The 20,193-nt window shown below is 37.9% G+C and overlaps 1 protein-coding gene across 1 annotated transcript; it reads right to left on the minus strand.

Moving 5' to 3' along the window:
- Positions 1-2,623: 2,623 nt before the first annotated feature.
- Positions 2,624-4,604, minus strand: LOC104222453 (5-epiaristolochene 1,3-dihydroxylase-like). The gene is made up of 2 exons (XM_009773686.2): positions 3,666-4,604; positions 2,624-3,511 (listed from the first exon to the last, which is right to left on the minus strand). The coding sequence occupies exons 1-2, from the start codon at positions 4,557-4,559 to the stop codon at positions 2,891-2,893; spliced, it is 1,515 nt and encodes a 504-aa protein (XP_009771988.1). The 5' UTR covers positions 4,560-4,604; the 3' UTR covers positions 2,624-2,890.
- Positions 4,605-20,193: the final 15,589 nt, after the last annotated feature.

A 20,193-nucleotide genomic window follows, 5' to 3' on the forward strand; every position in this document is an offset into this window, starting at 1 on the left:
GGTATTCACTACGTTCCAAAGAAGAGGTTGATTAGTCAGCATTTGAGGGCCATAAGGCAGTTTACTTCCCACTGTGATAGAAATTTTTTTTGCATAAAAGATATGTAACTAAGAAATCATGATTATTGATTAAATTATAAATTACCAATATTCCATTGTCAGATATTTCATAAGTCGATAAGTACCAAAAATCTTAATGAAAAGCATGATATTGAATTACCATGGCACCACTCTATTTAGTCAAACCTTATTAGGGATGCCGGAGTTCATAATTTTCGATTTGGCATGCGATGCCATGCCAGTCATCAACTAAATACTGGGGCTATTCTATAGTTCATTAGCCATGACCGTCATAGGGGAAGGAAAAAACTATGCTTTTAAATACAATAAGTACATAACTGAAAAAGGAACAACAATTATAAAGGAGTTCAAATGTGTGTGAAAGCCCTAATTTACTACTTCCACTATTAGCCTTGAAACTTATTTCCTTTTTATATCTTAGCTCAAAATTAGTGTTTATCTCCTTTTCGTTACACTTTATAGCAGTGTCACCATATGCCCTTGGCTAAAAACTAAGTCATGTCAGTTTTGAAAGAGTAAACGGCATAACATAAAAGGGAGGAGGAGAGTCAGTTATGCTCATTAGACCTGGCACATTCCATCTCTCTATCAATCAATGCAGAAACTCTCCCTTTATGAATTAGACATTTACTTACCAAGTAAAAGACAATAAAAGTGAGAAAAATTAGTTTTGTGATTTAGAAAAAAAGATTTGAAACATAGGTGGTTCAACTATTAGCTATCTACATGCAGTGTATTCCTAAAAGATGCAATGTATGAAGACTAAACTAATTGGAACTAAAGATACCAAGAGCCTTATTTTTGTCTCAAATTCAAAAGAAAATCAATATAGATAATCAAGAAAAGAGCATTCTTAACATTCCCATAAAAGGTCTCAATCCAAAAATACAGGAATAGATCAACCTCACAATGGCATCTATTTGTGGCACAATAATAGGTACTATCGTTGTCTCGCCAATTTTATTTGACTACCGCCTCATATCCTGAAGCAGAAAATACAAGATAATAATAAGCAGCTTCTGGGAAAAAAAGTTAACCAAGCATGTGAAGAAATGCAGCAGACCTATCTCGCCATAAATAAATTATGTAGCTTTCGTGCGCTAAAAGATGGTTGGGATAATTAGTTCTACAGTAGCTCTACAAACCTGCAAAGCAGTGAATACATGATTAAGTTGCAAAACAATATGTGGTAAATCATCTTGTATTGAGCAAAAAAAAAAAAGTAGACAGAATTAGTTATGAAAATTTTATGCAAAACCTTTTTATAAAGCAACAATCACTATAACTAAATCTTGTATTGAGAAAAAAGTAAAAGTAGTTGAAATCAGTTATGAAAATTTTTGGCACAACCTTTGTATAAAGCCTCAGTCTTTGTAACTAATCTTTTACATATATAATGAAAAGATACCTGATCATTTGTAACATGCTCATATAGAACAGCATCATAGCAGAACTCATGCTTCTCAATATAAGCAGTAAAGTCCACCTTCTATAATACAACCAAATAGCAATTCCTCCCAAATATTTAGAGGTCAAATTAAATTTATCCTAAAAAAATTGATAAATATTAAAGTTAAGTCATTATGAGCTTGCTGATACATGATACAGTTACTTTCTTAACTTTTCTATAACTGTTCCATAAATTTTCTCTTGTGCTACTGCTTTTAATTTCCTAGACAGAAACACCATCCCCTCCCCAGTATTTCTAGCATCTGGATTAGGGAGCTCCCATTTTGTAGTTTCCTTATTTATGTGGAAACTGCTTAAAAGGAAACTCCCTTTAGATGATAATATCTTAAGATTTGATTTTAACTTGGTTTTGAGATGTTCTTGTTGCAGGGACCTTAAGGATGAAACTACTGATCATATTTTCAAAGGTAGTGAAATAGCCAAGAAGGTCTGGAATTTTATGTCCAGACCTCAAGGTATTAGTCCTACTGGGAGTAATGTCGTAAGTTTTCTTTGGCAGTGGTGGAAATCACAACCAAAGAACAGCGTTCATCAATTTTTGCTACTTACCACCTGCCACACATGATACTATGAAAATCAACACAGATGGAAGCTATATGGTTAACCAAATAAGGCTGGAGCTGAGAGATCTGTTAGGAATAGAAATGGAAAGATGATAATGGCTTTTGCCTATCCTACTCAATTCTACACTAACAATTTCAATGAAGCTTATGCAGCCTTAATTGGGGTATCTTGGTATTGCGACCAGAATTTTAACACACTGAGTTGGAGCTGGACTCTATGCTTATAGTCCAGGTGATTAATGGGGAACACAAACCACCTAGAAATTGCAAGGAGCAATCGAAGCCATACATAGAAGATGTTACAGAGGAACATTCAAGTTACACATTGTTTTAGAGAAGAAAATGAGGTCGCAAATGCGCAAGCAAAATTTGCCACAACCATATTCAAACCCCAAGAATTTTCTTACAAGAATGTGAACTTCCTAAAGAAGCCAGAGGTCCACTGAGAATGAACAAATTATAACTTCCTTCATTCAGAAGAAGATCAAATTTTCTTGACTCATATTGAATAATACGAAAAGTAATACTATTAATAACCTTCTTATTTATACTTTTATTTGTTATCTTCTCCAAAAGATTGTCCAAAACACCACAAAATAACACATCTTCCTAAGAAGTTCTGAGGTGGTACAACTAATTAATCGTCCTTCTTATACATGGGATATGATACATATTATAAAAACTACATTTATTACAAATCGGCAAAACCTGAAACATCAGAAAGATTGTACAATAGTGAGGTTGACAATGGAATTAAAAAACCTGATGCCATTAAATTATTCGCGAGAAGGTTGATAAGGAGTGGCCATTAAGTAAAGGTCACCTTTTCTAGCAATTGTTATTCCAGCTAATTCAGTCAAGTCCAAGTCTCCGGGCATCATTCCGCTCGGGAGTTTCCAATCAAAGTGATATAGCAATTGAGCCAATGGCAAGTAAAGATTAGCTAAACCAAATGACATACCAGGACATATTCTCCGTCCACCGCCAAAGGGAAGAAACTCAAAATTATTACCAAAAAAATCCACAGAGCATTGCTCAAATCTCTCTGGCTTAAAGCTTTCTGCGTCATCCCAATATTTTGGATCTCTTCCCAATGCCCAAACATTAACCATAACTTTGGTCTTCGCAGGAATAGTGTAGCCGTTAATATCTGTATCTTCCCTACATTCTCTTGGGACCAAAAGTGGAGACGGTGGATGAAGTCTCAAAGTTTCTTTAATAACTAACTTTAAGTATTCCAGCTCCTCTGCATCAATTTCATCAAATGTTACTTTGTCTTTAAAGGTTTCTCTCACTTCTGCTTGAGCTTTGTTGAATACATTTGGATTCTTCATCATTTCAGCCATAGCCCATACAGTTGTTGTTGATGAAGTTTCTGTTCCGGCAGCAAACATGTCCTGCAAATTAATAATGGCTAAGTTATAACATTAAATTATTTTTTAATAAGAAATTATTTTTCTTGGTAAAAAAATTTTAAAAAAAAAATCGCTGTGGCAATGGATATGGGAGAGTAAGAATAAGCATAGGATTGTAGTATTCAATAATACTTACAACAATAACAGCTTTGATTTTGTCATTGGTGATGGGAAATTGAAGACTTGTATCATTCATAAGTCGTAGTAGGACATCAATTAAATCTTCACCTCCTAATGCTCCATTAGTTTTCCCAGTTGCAAGATTTTTCTTGTGCTCGTTGATGACATCTTCAACAATGGCATCTACCTTAAGGTGGGCATTCAGAAGTTTACGCTTCATTCCACTGAGAACATGAAGAAACTTGTATGAAGGGAAGATATCGGCCACATCAAAGCCTTCTGCTAACCCTATTACTTCTCTAATCTTTTTGGCAAATACGTCTTGCCCCTTGAGTACTTGCCCAAATGCTGATCTACACGTCATGGAGCTCGCGAACCAAATGATCCTTTGCGTAAAATTAACTAGCTCACCAGAAGAAGAATCTGATCGAATAGAGTCAATGAGACGAACGACTTCATCACGTCTGATCGAGCTGAAAGACCGAACATTCTTTGCATTAAGAAGTTCCATGACACAAATTTTACGCATTTGTCTCCAGTGATCGCCATAAGGGCTAAAGGCGATATCAGACTGGTTATAACAGATAATGTCCATGGCCAAAATTTTAGGCCTAGATGCAAAAACTACGTCATGAGTTTTTAGCACTTCTTTTGCCATCTCCCTAGAAGTAACCACAACTGCAGAAATTTCACCAAACTGAAGGTGCATAATTGGTCCATATTTTTTGGCTAAATCCCTAAGGATATGGTGTGGTTCTCCACCAAGCATATGAAGCATACTTCCTAGTATTGGTATTTTCCATGGACCTGGAGGCAATTGTTTGGTTTGGCTATTGGAGTTCTTACATTTCCTTAACAAAAAGAGGAAAGATAGAAATAGGAATATGGAAACCAAGCTGAAGAATTCCATTTTGGGAGATAAATGGAGGATTATTTGGTTTGATGATATAATTCAAAGGTCAGTTGTGTGTGGTCTTTTATAGGCTTTTGTTTTGGCCAGAATGGGATATGCAACGAAAAATATAATGGACTAGTATTTTTCTGCAACTTTCGTTTGTCAACAACTGGTCAAAGCAGACTTTGTTTACTTAACTGTTACTTTCTTTAGAGTCAAAACAATTCAGCTGACTCAAAGAACCGCAATGATGTAAACAAATAAATTTTTTGTACTAATTATTGTGAAGCCAAAATATAAATATTTTTGTCACGATGCCGGGGAAATTCTCTAATAATCGCTGAAGCAGTGGTGGCAAAATGGATTAAAAAAAATAATTATCCATTAATATAATTCACCAAAAATGGGTTGGATAACTAAATTTTAAAAAATGGATAAAATATCGATAAGATTCATATTATCCACTTAAAAAATGGATAACCAATTAATGAGTTTAATTTTTATATTTGTAAAGACTCAAACCCAAAAGTGATCATTTTTAAAGAAGTCATAGATAATATAAATATCCATATTACCCGCCGGTTAAATTATTTTCTATCCGTATTAAGTATATATTGGTTGTATTACCTGTTTTTGACCCGTCTATATCCGACCTGCCCCGTCCGTTTGCCACTCGTACTCGGAAACATGGCCATGAAAGACTCTTAACTAAGGCGGCTACATAATTGACGTTTATAATAAAGAGTAGTTACTAGGAAAGTTTTAACATTATTTTTCAGACGTATGTCCCACAACACAAATTTTTTTATGTAAGAAAACTTAAAGAAATATTCCTAGTATATTGGATCAATTGAGACGTCAAGGAAGAAATCAAAAGGCTGATGATATATTGTCAAGTAAGGCAACTGAAATGAAGAAATTTAGTACTTTAAAATCAATTAAATTTTGGTTGCATATACACACATATATATAAGAAAAAAGTTATCATTACTTTACACAATTTAAATAAGGAAAGGATTTATAAGTAAATTTTTATTTGGTTTTAAATTCTGATGTTCATAAGTAAATTTTTATTTGGTTGTAAAGTAGTGATAACTTTTTTCTTATGTGTATTAGATAAAGTGTATATAAATATGTTAGAAATCTGCTAATAAAATTTTAGATCTAATTTTAAGTCTTCAAAAATGAAAAATTACTATAATATGGAAACCAAACTTACAACATACTAGGACGAGTATGAAAATTTATATATACTATATTAAAAGTACGAAGACCCTTAGCGAAATATCGTTCGCCTTTTTTATCCATTAAAAATAGATTTCACATTTGACGAAATTGTAATGTAAGTTATTTTCCTAACATATAAGATTTCATAATTAATGAAATTTTATGTATTAATTTTTTTCTTATTTGAACTAAGTTAGGAGACCTAAAATTTAGGTCTTTAAAATAAAATAAGATTTTACCTCATATAAAATTTTCTTGTTTGTACTATCCAGCATAACTATAATTCATTCCATAATTGTTAGTCATTTGACCCTTTTAACTATTATTTAAAAATATCCGGCCTATTCTTGAAGTTCCAAAATCATACAAATTCTAGATCAAAAAGAAACATTGGACGTTCTTGCTTCTGTATAAAGGATTTCATTCGCCCATTCCCACTCTCATCTTTCTTCTTCTTAATTTTTGACGCAAAACTTCCAAATACTTTTTGTATATCATTCTGTTAGATATTTTTATTTCATTTGTGTTGAATTTATATTATAATTGTATGTATACTGATCACGTCCAACTATGCCTTATAAAAAGTATTAAGCGCTCGTTGCAAATATATTTCGGTTAATATGTTCGGAGTCGAATTCCACAGAGAACTAATGCTTAGCTACAATTGTTGACTATCACTAAGAAGATAAGCTCAACAATTCCTAAGTTATAAATATTAAGATTCTTATATCTAACTAACTAAATAATTAAAGTAGTAGAATAACAACTGAAGATACTAGGGATTGGAGAAAAGATTAAGGAGGTTTAGAGTTATGATTTCCCCAATTGTCGGAATCCTTCCTGCTACGTCTTCTATAATCTCGCCTAAGCATCTCTATTGATCATGAGCGCTCTGAGTGTCGTAATTCTCTCCTGAGCAACTACCACAATTTACTAGAAATATTCTTCCGAATTACGCTAGCTGGCACTATGTTACGGCTCATTCGGATCGCACCAAGGTTTCGTTATTCCTAATCTCACCTTTAAACCCTCCGTATTGATCCCTCGTATACATTAGGAGTAATGTTGTTCAACAACTACCTAAATATGCACTCTCTTCCGAGTAATACACACTAAATAGGCATAGTCGATTGAGAGCTCTTCAACCAACCACAATATAAACGCAGTTAAACAAATAGAGAAAAAGTTACAGCAAATCTATATTAACGTAACAGGAAAATCATCTTCCTATAAGTTCCATCAAAACCCTAGATAATAAATTAGTTATTCATATAGTATGCATAACGACAATACTAGAATTCATAACCAATAATGGAAATAGGAAGAAAGAAGTGAAAAACTCGTAGAAGAATTCTCTGTCTTGCTCCTAGTATGTTCTTGCCTTCTTAGGTCCAATACCCGATCTCAAATCTGTCCAATCTGGGTCTCCTCCTCAAAGGTGGTGTTTAATGACTTGTAGGGAAAAGACCTAAACGAAATAAACAAGTTCAAAATTAAATAAAAGACAAAATAGGCCTAAAACCCGGAACACGCAAAACCTCGCTTCAAGCCTCGCGGCGCCTGCTCTAACGCGAGCTTTTTGGCTCGCTTCGCCTGATCCTTTGCTGGTTTGTTTTGAATTTTGAATCTTTCTGCCAAACTTTCCAATTCACGTTTTTTCTTCTTTTTTTTTTTTTTTTTCAATTTGTTCTTTTGTCTTCTTTTGATTCTTTTAATTTTTATTTGTTTTCTTTTGTCTCCAATTGCATGAACATAAACATGAATCATTCTTATAGGGCATAAAATACATATAAAATTTTTATTTTGCTCCCAGTTTCGTCTTCAACATATCTATACATAAAATAAACTCAATTAAACACAAATATAATATTGTTTAATATTAAAGTCCCAAAATGCAAGGTAAGTACTGCACTAAAAATATATAATTATAGTCACACATCACTACCCCACACTTAAACATTGCTCGTCCTCGAGTCAACTAACACTTTACACTACCTTTGAGCACTTTGTTTTTATACAATTGAGGCACACTACACCAATGACAATGGTTTATTGCAACAATTAAACTCTAGCATATGCAATCACATGCACTTTCCTTTTCTTATGCCATACTTCACAAATATTCACAACAAAGACAACATACTGCTGACAATCCTAGCCTCAAAAACCAACTAAATATCACAATGCACTCATGTCTTGAACACCCAACGTTATAGAGAGAAGTGTAATAACGTTACATATCCCTCATGAAACCATGTGCCCTCACAACAAGAACAAAAGAGTAAGTTGAATCCACACATTCGAATCTCATGATCAAATATAATTTAAAGACTCACATATATTAAAGAAAACCTCTCACTCTCACAAAAGAAGTCACATGCATGCAATTGGCACCATAGGATTGCCCTTAATATAAATCTCTACTAATGTAGGGTCACTCGATCTAAATTCAATTAGGACTTTTCATGGTTGTAATGTGGGTCAAGGGACAGGAAGGATATATTTAGGAATAGTGGCTAACCCTCCTAAGTAATTTAACACATCATATAATAATTTTTAAGCGCAAATTCTTCAATCCACTTTAATTTCACAAACAAGATCACACCCCAAAAATATTCCCTTCTTCTTTAAGCACTACTTTAATTCATACTGTGAACACGTAATTTTTGTCCTATATGAAATACTCCAACAAATTAAAGAAACAAATTTTTTCCAATTATTTACAATTTTGTAAGATTTTGTGTTAATTATTTGAATTTTTGTGCATGTTTACTTTCATTAAAACCAAAAAAATTCCAAAATTACCATGCATTGCATTTAGGTTTTATTTTTACATTTTAAGGTTAATTAGTGAATTAGTTGCTTTATTAAAATTGAAAATCAAAAAAATTGGCTTACTTTAACATTTTTAGCTTTTAATTTTAGAATAGTTGTTTTTCTCTTTTGATTTAGGATTAAATAATTTTTCATATTTTTTATAATAGATAATTAGTTTAATCTTACAAATTAGATCAATTTAGGATTTAATTTAGGATTTTAATTAATTATAGAAAAAGAAAAAATATATATAAAAGAAAACATAAGAAAAGGAAATTGAAGAGTTTGTTTTAAAACCCCGAATTGGGCCAATTAAGTTAAAACCCAAACAAATTCTTTGACCCAGATCTGCCCAACCCAACATTTAACCCGGTCCAGCTCCCCCATAATTAACCAAACAACCATGTTTTGCAGTAGATGATTACAGCCATTGGATCTTGGCAATCCAACGGCTCAGAACTGATGAGTTGTTTAATAGATATATGTCCGAACCAGCACCCCCTCTCCCCATTCCACTCCCCCCTTCATTCCCTATCTCTCAAGTTCAGAGAACAGGAACCCTAGCCGTCGCCCTAAAAACCCCATCGTCTCCGCCGTCACCCACCTGCCGGGAATCGCCTCACGGCGGTTCTGGCGCTCCAATCTGCTCCAAATTAACACCACACAATCCCCGTTCCCTCCTCTTTCCAAACACCCCGACCATTTTCCGCAAATCATCATCAAACCCCTCAAATCTTAGATTTAAGATCGGAGTCCCAAAACCCTAATCCCTCCAAGCATCCCCAAATTGATACAAGGCGACCCCTGTCCCCTCCTCTTCCCAAATACATCAGCAAAATACCCCTAAACACTTCCTAGCTCCCCGAATTTTGGATCTGAGAATTGGAAGAAAAACCCTAATCTTCTAATTCCGACTCTTTGCTTCCCAAAGCTCGATTCAACTCAAGACTGGTGTTAAGCAATCGTTCTCGTTGAGAACCCATGATTAATACGAGTTTTAGTTCATTTTCGAGGGTCACGACCTCTTGACCAAGCCACTGTACCCTGCCGAGTTTCTTTTCCCTCCTTGTTCGTTGAATTCAGTCACTAGGCTCTTTCTGGTTAGCCAGTATGTCACCTCTTCCTCTTTGGTTTTGTTTTTGATTTTTATTTTATTCTTTTTCTGATTTTCTGGTAATTCTAATGGCTTACTTGTCCGAATTTGTTTGAGTTCCGTTTGTTTTAATCAATTAGATGTTATTTGTATTACTATATACTTGCTTATGTTAGTTTCTTAGTTGTTTAGGATAGATTTATCATGATTTCTGTTTTGACTCTAGTTCATCTTGCTTTTCTATTTCTTTTCTTCCTTTATTTTAATTGCATGATGTAAATTTTAGGGTTTTATGATTCAGTTGATTAAATGCTCAATATCTATTCATCTTTCATTGTTCATCTCTTAGGATTAAGTTTGTCACTAGCCATTAAAACTGGAATTTTGAAGCTTATCATGAAATTGAATCCTTTCTGGTTTGTTTTAAAAGTCCAGATGTTCACCCTTTCAGTGTTGTTTACTATTTGATTGGTTTTATTCATACCTGCGTGCCTTGTCTTATTTGTTAGGATTTGTAATTGTTAAACACTCCTAGGATCTTAATTGAACAAACAAAAACTTATGGGTGAATTTAGGAAATAGAAATAAGGACTTTCAGATAAGTTTAATGTAGGAGGCTTCTTGAATTTGGGGCAGCTGGCCCTATTTGGCCAGCACAAATGCTGAAACCAATTAGAGGTTGATAGTTGTCCCAATTCAGTTAGAAAGATGCCTTTTGCAGGCTGGGAATAATTCCCATTTTTCTGCTCTTAGGCACATGGCTGAGAGGCCTATAAAGAGGCCTTTTCTCTCATTCTAAAAAATCAGATTTGAAGCATCACTCTCTATGCTGAAAATCACAAAAAAAAACATTAGAATTTTCTGCATCACTAGGCTAATCTTTCTGGTCTTCTTCTGAGTTTTAAAAATGGTTTTCCAAGGATTCTCCGGTTTTCTAAGCTGAAACATAGCTGGTTATTGAAGCTGAATTTCGATTATCATTGCTGTTATCTTGCTGCTGGTTTTCTGTTGCTATTGTCTAGCTAATTTCAGAATTTTTCTTTTCCTGATTATTGAATCCAGGTTTTTTCACAGCCTTTGAAATGCAAAACATGAAGCTATAATATGCTCATTTGAAGTGCACTCTGTCCACAATGTTTTTCGATTCTCGGACTTTGAGATCACCCTACTTTGGAGGAAATAGCTGTTATATTGAGTTTGGCCGGGATTTGAGGAAACAACAACTTATATTTTCAAGGGCTCTTTCGGTGCACAAGTTCTTCAACCTCTTGAATAGTAGTAAACAAATGAAGAAAGCCCATGTAAGCAAAGGGTGTTGTTCTTTCTACTTCTCGTACTTTAGGTTCGGGCACTCAGTTGGGTTCGAAACGCATGAAAAGGGTTTGAGCAACAAACAAGATAAGGGCCTTTGGCAAATTGATCGTCGGTTCACTTTTATTGTGGCATTTTTGGGGATCATGGTCTTTCCAGATACGGAAGGGACAGTGGATATTTGTATGGTTAGAATTGCACAAATCCTCAGTACCAAGAAAGATCATACACTTGTTCCGTTAGTGCTGGTAGACATTTATCAAGCATTGACATTATGCAAAGTCGGGGCTCAATTCTTTGAAGGGTGCAATATTCTTCTACAAATGTGGTTGATCGAGAATCTCCGCCATCATCCTAAATTCATGAGTTATGGTTCGAGCAGAGATAACTTCATCTAGAGTTATGAGGAAAGGGTGAAAGACTACAACGTGCCAGAAGGGTTTGAAACCTAGGTCTCCTACTTGAAAGCTCTCAAAGCAAGACAGGTCGAGTGGACTATAGGATGGCTCCCGATTACAAAAGCCATATACATGATAGCTACCAAGGGTTACCTAAGGTTGATGGGTGTGAGAAGTGTCCAGCCATATGCACCACAGAGGGTCTTAAGGCAGTTAGGAAGATATAAGGTTGTGCTTGAAGATGAATATCTAACCACCCAAGTCATTGAGCTGCATCCAGAAGTGCATTACCCTAGCCTTTAGTTCAGCAGGATTGGAATGGTTGTCTTTATCTAAAAAATGGCACCCAGGTACCAGATGTTACAAAAGGGGAAGTTGATCCAGATTACCCTGCATGGTTTGAGAAAAAGTCTTGTGTAAATAACGAACCAGAGTCCGAGCCCGAGCCCGAGAGGCCTGCCAAGAGACCTCAAGTTCAAGCTTTTAATGATAAAATACAAGAAAGGTTGGCCTGGGGAGAAAAGGAGAAAAAATATCAAGCCACGATTCACACCTTGGAAGAGAAGCTGAGAAACATGGAATTCAATAATGATCACCAAGCATAAGAGGCTGAAGGTGAAAAAAGAAGGCTGGCCCAAGAAAATGAAGCTCTCCGAGCCCAAGTTCGAAAAATGAGAATAGCAGCTGAGAACCCGGGTAGAAGCAGAAAAGATGAAAAGCTCATCTACAGCCTTACACAAAAGGTACGTAACTATGAGGATGATTTGCAAAAGACTGAAGCTGAGCTAGAAAATGCCCGAGCCAAGTTAGCTAAGAATGCGGAGGGATGGGCCAGTTTTGTTCGGCAACTGAAGGAGAAGTATGACAAAGGAATGGTGAATATAAAGAAAAAGGTCAATGTCCTTGAGAATGAAATAGCCAAGAAGGCGAGAGACTTCAATGCAGAAAGGGAGCACTGCTATGCCCTAATGGCGCAGTTAGAAAAAGACCTGCAGCAGCTTTAAGAACAAAATCATACAGCCGAACAAGTCTTGGATGCCATATCACAGCAGATCGGATGGTTGCTACAGGAGAAAGGTATTATTAGGGAAAGGGTTAGGAGAATTGCAGACTACATTGTGATGAAGTGCAACAAGTGTGAAGACATGACAAGGTCCATGTTCTTCGCTTCAGTTATGATTTTTGTCCTGCAAATCATGGATGACTTGTTTTGCCTCCAAGAAGATATGGCGCAAAGGCCCGTAACAAGGCCAACCGGAGCAGTAGTTGAGGCACTTATGTATTCTTGATTTTGTTTGTTCGAGTCTGTATTTTGTTAGTTCATTTTTGAGCCAGTATTGCCAGTTTCTTCTAAGTTTGTTAGTTCATTTTGGAGTCTATATTTTCAGTTTTCTCTTGAAGTTTGTTGGTCCAGTCATCGAGTCTGTCGGTTTCTATGCTTAAATCTGTAGGAGAAGTCGTCGTAATCAAAATATTTTTCTTTTATTTTATGAAATTTGAAAACCCCAAAATGTTTTATTTATTTATTTCGCACATGTTCCCAGAACTTCGCTTGGTCTGATTCATGCGGTGTCATGATACGTAAGCAATCCCCATAGGATTCGATCATAACCATGAAATGAAAATATAAAAAGGGGAGAGAAAACAAGAAAAACTATGGGAAAGAAATAATGGCAAAACAAGAGAGGAAAAATGAGATAATAAAGGAATTAAAACAAGGATCAAACAAAGAAAAGAAGGAATGAAAAGGAAAGAGAGAAAGAAATTGCAAAATGGGAATTAGTGAAAGCCGGGATGACGCAAGTAGCCGTTCAAATGCATAATAGAAATGGTTAACTGCTTAGGTGCATTGCATCCCCAACGTGCGGTTGCCTATCTGCTTAGCTCTTAATCACTAACAAGCTTACTTGTTGTTATCAAGTCCAGGAAGGTGGTTAGTTTGTTCGGCATTCTGGCAACTCACCCGTACAACAGCAAGTCCAAAGACAAGTTGATCATGGCTGGCCAAGAACTGGATGTAAGTGTTATTGATCCATCAAGGGAGGGGGAAGAGTTTGATGTTAATCTTAAAGAGGAGTTACATAAGTTGAAACACCAAATGGTAGAGATGTACCAGGCATGGATGAAAGGGCATCCACCACCATCATACCCCGCCAACCCTGCTTTCGTCCCGCCACTAACTCAATCCCAAGAACCTCCCACTGTTGATTCATCTCCAGGCTTCCCCCATTACCACCACTATTAGGGCACTACTTCCCAAACCACACAAGCACCACCAGCTAAACCAATCCCATACCCCCTCCACCAGGCACCCTTGTTTTCGTGGCACCACCGCCAACTACACTCAATCGATCCTCCAGTGAGCCCTTATTCCAGACCCAAGATAACCAATAATATCCCCCGGATCCTACTTTCGAGGCCCAATGTCATTACTCCTACACTCCTCGTTTCGACCTCCCTGTTGAGACTGAGAAACCACCTAAAAACCCAAAGTAGGAGGAGATGTTCAGGAAGGTAAGAAGCTTGAAACAATCATTCAGAAACATGCAGGGATTGGGAGGCCAGGTGAGTGTAGCCTACAAAGATTTGTGTCTATTTCCTGATGTTCAGTTGCTTGTGGGGTTCAAGATGCCTAAATTTGATCTATATGATAGGCACGGAGACCCGGTGGCCCATTTGAGGGGATTATGCAGTAAAATGAGAGGAGCTAGTAGAAAATATGAGTTGTTGATGGCATACTTTAGCCAGAGTCTGGGTGGCGCGGCATTGGAGTGGTACACTCGTCAGGATCACAACAGATGGTATACCTGGGATAATTTGGCCCAAACATTCTCTCGTCATTTCCAATACAACATCGAGATTGTTCCAAATCATTTGTCTTTGACTAAGATTGAGAAGAAGCCTAGTGAAAGTTTCAGGGAATACGGTTTTCGCTAGAGAAAGCAAGCGGCAAGAGTTAACCCCCCGATGGAGGAGGACGAAATGGTGGAGTACTTTCTGCAGGCTATGAAACCTACTTACTTTGGCCATCTGATATCGGCCATGGGCAAGTCTTTCAACGAGGTAGTGAAGATGGGTGTCATGGTGGAATAAGGGCTTAAATCAAGCAAGATCATAAGCGACTCGGCCATCAAAGCAACTACCCAAGCCATTCAAAATGGTACTATAGGAGTGATCGGAAAGAAGAAGAAGAAAGAAGATATGGCAACAATTGATTCAGGATCATGGTTTGGACCTAGGAGCCCATCACACCATTATGCCCAGCCTCGACCCCATAACCAAACCTATACCCAAACCCCATATAATCTACCCCATCATTACTTCCCATCACCAGACCCTCAGATTTCTGTCCACCATGCCCAGTCATATACTCAACCTCCTTCCTACTCACAATGGCATGCCCCAGCCCTACAAAATACCTATCCAGCTCCATAAAATGCTTACCCACCCCTACGAGACTACCGAAACCCTGCTGGCCCAGGTTTCCGACCCAATCTAGCATTCAAAAATGAAAGGTTACACCGGAAGAAAACATTCATCCCGTTGGGGGAGTCTTATACCAGTTTATTCCAGAGATTGAGGCAGTTGGATATGCTGAGCCAAATTGAGTTGAAATTGCCAAACCCTCCTCCAAAGAATCTTGATTATTCCTTGAGTTGTGCATATTGTTCTGGTACTTCGGGGCATGATACAGAGAAGTGCTGCCACTTGAAAAATTCCATCCAGGAGCTCATCAACACAAACCGGATTGAAGTCCAAACATGAGGAAACAAACATGATCGAGATATTACAAAAGGAGGAGGAACCCAAGAAGCCCTCCCAATCCGTTATGATAATTCGGTCTAGCGAGGTCAAGCCAGTCAACAAACCAACGATCGAAGGATCGGTGAACAAGTTGAGCATGACAAACGTTGAGCCATCTGTGGTAGTTGAGAAAAGATCCCCAAGTGATGTTGTAGCAAAGCAAGAAAAGTCAAAAGTGGTCATACTAGGGTTGGAAAATAAACCTATCATAATTGTAGAGGGTGACCGCACGGACCCTGTCATCATCAAGCCTGTAACCCAGCTGCTAGTAATCAACACCAAGGATATCCCATGGAACTATGAATGGGTGATAGTGACCTATAAGGGAAAGGAAATGAAATAAGAAGTCAATGAGGCCAAGGGATTAACTCGTTCGGGGAGATGCTTTCCCCTGGAAGAGTTAAGGAAAGCTAAAACATTCAGAGATAATCCAGTTCTAGTAAAGAAAGTAGTCACTGAAGAAGAAGCGGAGGAGTTTTTGAGAAAAATGAAGGCACAAGATTACTCCATCGTAGAGCAGTATAGAAAGACGCCCGCTCAGATTTCTTTGCTATCATTATTGATCCATTCAGATGAGCATCATCAGGCTCTGATGAAAATTCTGATCGAAGCTCATGTCCCCGACAAATTTTCAGTGAACCATCTGGAGAAGATCACCAACAAAATATTTGAGGTGAATAGGGTCACCTTCTCTGATGACGAGTTGCCTGTGGAAGGTACTGAACACAACAAAGCTCTCTATCTTACGGTAAAATGTGAAGATTCTGCGCTCACCAGGGTGTTAGTTGACAATGGTTCCAGTGCAAACATCTGTCCTCCCTCTAATCTGAACAAGTTAAAAGTTGATGATGAGAGGATTCATAAGAACAACATATACGTCCGAGGTTTTGACGGTGGAGGGAAAGACTCGGTTGGTGATATAGTGCTTGAATTGACAATAGGAACGGTGGAATTCACCGTGGAGTTCCAAGTACTAGACGTAGCCATCTCTTACAAGTTTCTGTTAGGTCAACCTTGGATACATGCCGCATAAGCAGTCCCGTTCACTTTGCACCAGATGGTCAAGTTTGAGGGGGACAGACAGGAGATCGTCGTGCATGGTGAGGAGAATTTGCGTGCTCACAGTGATGCCTCCATCCCATTCATTGAGGCTGAAGATGACAAAGGGCCTTAGGTCTATCAAATTTTTGAAACAGTGCCGGTCCAGAAGGTTCCAGAAGGGAAATGTATTCCAACTCCAAAGATAGCCTCTGCATCCGTCATGGTGGCATATGAAATGCTGAAAAATCATTTTGTGCCAGGTAAAGGTCTGGGTGCATCCTTGCAGGGTATCATACAGCCAGTGTCCCTCCCTGAAAACTTGGGTACATTCAGTCTTGGATTCAAACCTATCGCGGCAGATGTGAAAAGGGCTAAAAGGTTGAAACATAAGGCGTGGGCACTTCTGAAGCCTATCCCACGTTTCTCCAGGTCTTTTGTTAATCCCGGTGCCAGGAAATTTCTTTTTGTGGTTGACATTGATGAAGAGTTAATTGAAAGGTTCGAGAGGTTGTTTGATGATGTGAGCATGGTAGAAGTTGGAGAAGGTTCTAGCAAAGCAGACATGCAGTTCGTCGGGCCGAATGTAAAGCTTAACAATTGGAGGGCTACTCATCTCCCTACTCGAAAGGAGTTTTGGTAGTTTGTTTTGTTTTCCTTTCTATCTGGGTCATTCCAGGGTTGTGATCCAGATTTTTATTTTTCGCTTGTTGATGTACAAACCATGTTATCCTTTATTTTCAATGAAATGCAATTTCCCTTTTCCATCATTCCTAATAGTTCTTCTTTGTTTTCTTTTCTTATTTGTACAGTTCTTTTTATGTTGGTTTCAATTACATGACATGCATGAGGAATCTTCGGCCAAGTCTTAAAAGTCCATCTAATTCTGAAATAATAATCCAAGAAATAGAGTGTGATGATGAATCAGAATATGATGAGGATGAGGCATTTGAGGAGATTAGTAAGGAACTAAATCATTTTAAAGAAAAACCCAAGCCTAATCTGAATGAAATGGAAGCAATCAATCTACGGGATCCAGATAATGTCATAGAAACTAAGATAAGTGTCCATCTTGAACCACAAATCAGGAAAGAGTTAATTAAAGCATTGTTGGAATATAAGGATATTTTTGCATGGTCGTATGATGATATGCCAGGCTTGAGTACCGATTTGGTGGTCCATAAATTTCCAATTGATCCAGCATTCCCTCCCGTCAAGAAGAAGTTGAGAAATTTCAAAACTGACATGAGTGTGAAAATTAAAGAAGAAGTCACAAAGCAGCTTGATGCAAAGGTCATTAGAGTCACACGGTATCCCACGTGGTTAGCCAATGTTGTGCCCATACCGAAGAAAGATGGTAAAACCAGAGTGGGTGTTGATTACCGTGAACTCAACAAAGCAAGTCCAAAGGATAATTTCCCACAGCCAAATATCCACATTTTGATTGATAATTGTGCCAAGCATGAGATTGGGTCTTTTGTGGACTGGTAGGCGGGGTATCATCATATTTTAATGGATAAGGAAGATGCGGAAAAGACGACATTCATCATGCCATGGGGAACATATTTCTACCGGGTCATGCCTTTTGGTTTGAAAAATGCTGGGACAACTTACATAAGGGCAATGACAACCATATTTCATGACATGATAAACAAGGAGATTGAGGTGTACGTGGATGATGCGATCGTAAAGTCCAGGAAGCAGTCTGACCACGTCAAAGATTTGAGAAAGTTTATCCAGAGGCTCCGCAAGTACAATCTTAAGCTCAACCTTGCAAAGTGTGCATTTGGTATTCCATCTAGGAAACTGTTGGGGTTCATAGTCAGTCGGCGGGGCATTGAGTTGGATCTGTCAAAAATCAAGGCTATCCAAGAATTACCACCGCCAAAGAATAAAATCGAGGTGATGAGTCTGCTAGGGAGGCTAAACAACATCAGTAGGTTTATTGTTCAGCTCACGACAACTTGTGAGCCCATCTTTAAGTTGCTAAAGAAGGATGTTGCGGTCAAATGGATTGATGAGTGCTAGGAAGCATTTGATAAGATCAAAGAGTATTTGTCGAACCCACCTATGGTGATCCCGCCGGAGCCCAGGAGATCTTTGATTCTTTATTTGACAGTCCTGGATAACTCATTTGGTTGTGTGTTGGGTCAGTATGACATCACTGACAGGAAAGATCAAACCATCTATTATCTCAGCAAGAAGTTCACATCTTATGAGATTAAGTATACTCCCCTTGAAAGGACATGTTGCGCCCTGACTTGGGTAGCAAAAAAGTTGAAACATTATTTGTCATTCTACACTACTTATCTCATTTCTCACCTAGATCCTTTAAAGTATATCTTTCAGAAGCCCATGCCTATAGGAAGGCTCGCAAAGTGGCAGATTTTGCTCACAGAGTTCGATATCGTATATGTGACTCGGACGGCGATGAAAACCCAAACTTTGGCCGATCACTTGGCCGAGAACCCGGTGGATGAAGAATATGAATCTTTGAAGACTTACTTTCCCGATGAAGAGGTAATGCATATTGACGAGGTCGAGAAGGATGAGAAGCCCGGTTGGAAACTCTTCTTTAATGGGCCGCTAATATGAAAGTTGTTGGAATAGGAGTTGTACTTATTTTAGAAATAGGGCACCACTACCCTGTCACTGCTCAGCTTTATTTCTATTGTACCAACCACATGGCCGAGTACGAAGTGTGCATTTTGGGTTTAAGGTTAGCTGTGGATATGGGAGTCTAGGAAGTGCTAGTTTTGGGAGATTCAGATCTGTTAGTGCATCATATTTAGGGAGAATGGGAGACTCAAGATATGAAGCTCATACCGTATCGACAATGTCTGCAAGATCTTTGTCTGCGGTTCAGATCAATGAATTTCAGGCATATCCCTAGGATCCACAACGAGGTTGCTGATGCATTGGCTACTCTAGCATCGATGTTACATCATCCAGATAAGTCTTATGTTGACCCTTTGCGTATTCAGGTCCGCGATCAGTATGCTTACTGTAACATGGTAGAAGAAGAACTTGACGGTGAACCTTAGTTCCACGATATTAGGGAGTACATCAGGTCGGAGGTATATCCGGTACAAGACACAAGGGATCAAAAGAGAACAATTCGGCGCTTGGCAAATGGATTTTTCTTCAGTTGAGGAGTTTTGTACAAAAGAACTCCAGATCTGGGATTGTTAAGATGCATAGATGCTAAACAAGCCATGACTATCATGACCGAAGTGCATTCCGGAGTTTGCGGGCCGCATATGAGTGGGTATGTTCTGGCAAAGACAATTCTTTGAGTATGTTATTATTGGCTCACCATGGAGCGAGATTGTATCAGTTTTGTGCGCAAGTGTCATCAATTCCAAGTACATGGATATTTGATTCATTCTCCTCCTTCTTAATTGCACACAATGTCCGCACCATGACCCTTTGTTGCTTGGGATATGGATGTCATCGGACCAATTGAGCCAATAACATCCAATGGGCACAGGTTCATTCTGGTGGCCATTTACTACTTCACTAAGTAGGTTGAAGCTAAAACTTTCAAATCTGTGACCAAGAAGGCAGTGGTCGATTTTGTTCATTCAAATATTATTTGTCGATTTGGAATCCCAAAGGTGATCATCACAAATAATGGAGCTAATATTAACAGTCATCTAATGAAGAAAGTATGTCAACAGTTTAAGATTACACATCGAAATTCCACCCCATATCGCCCCAAGGCGAATGGAGAAGTCGAGGCAGCCAATAAGAACATAAAGAAGATACTTCAGAAAATTGTGCAAGGTTCCAGGCAATGACATGAGAAGTTGCCCTTTGCTGTGTTGGGTTATCGCACTACTGTTCTCACCTCAGTAGGTACAACTCATTATTTGTTAGTATATGGTACTGAAGCAGTGATACCCGCGGAAATTGAAATCCCATCCCTTCGGATTGTTGTTGAGGCCGAAATTGATGATGA

The sequence above is a fragment of the Nicotiana sylvestris genome, chromosome 5, assembly GCF_000393655.2.
Source record: "Nicotiana sylvestris chromosome 5, ASM39365v2, whole genome shotgun sequence".
Classification (NCBI taxonomy): domain Eukaryota; kingdom Viridiplantae; phylum Streptophyta; class Magnoliopsida; order Solanales; family Solanaceae; genus Nicotiana; species Nicotiana sylvestris.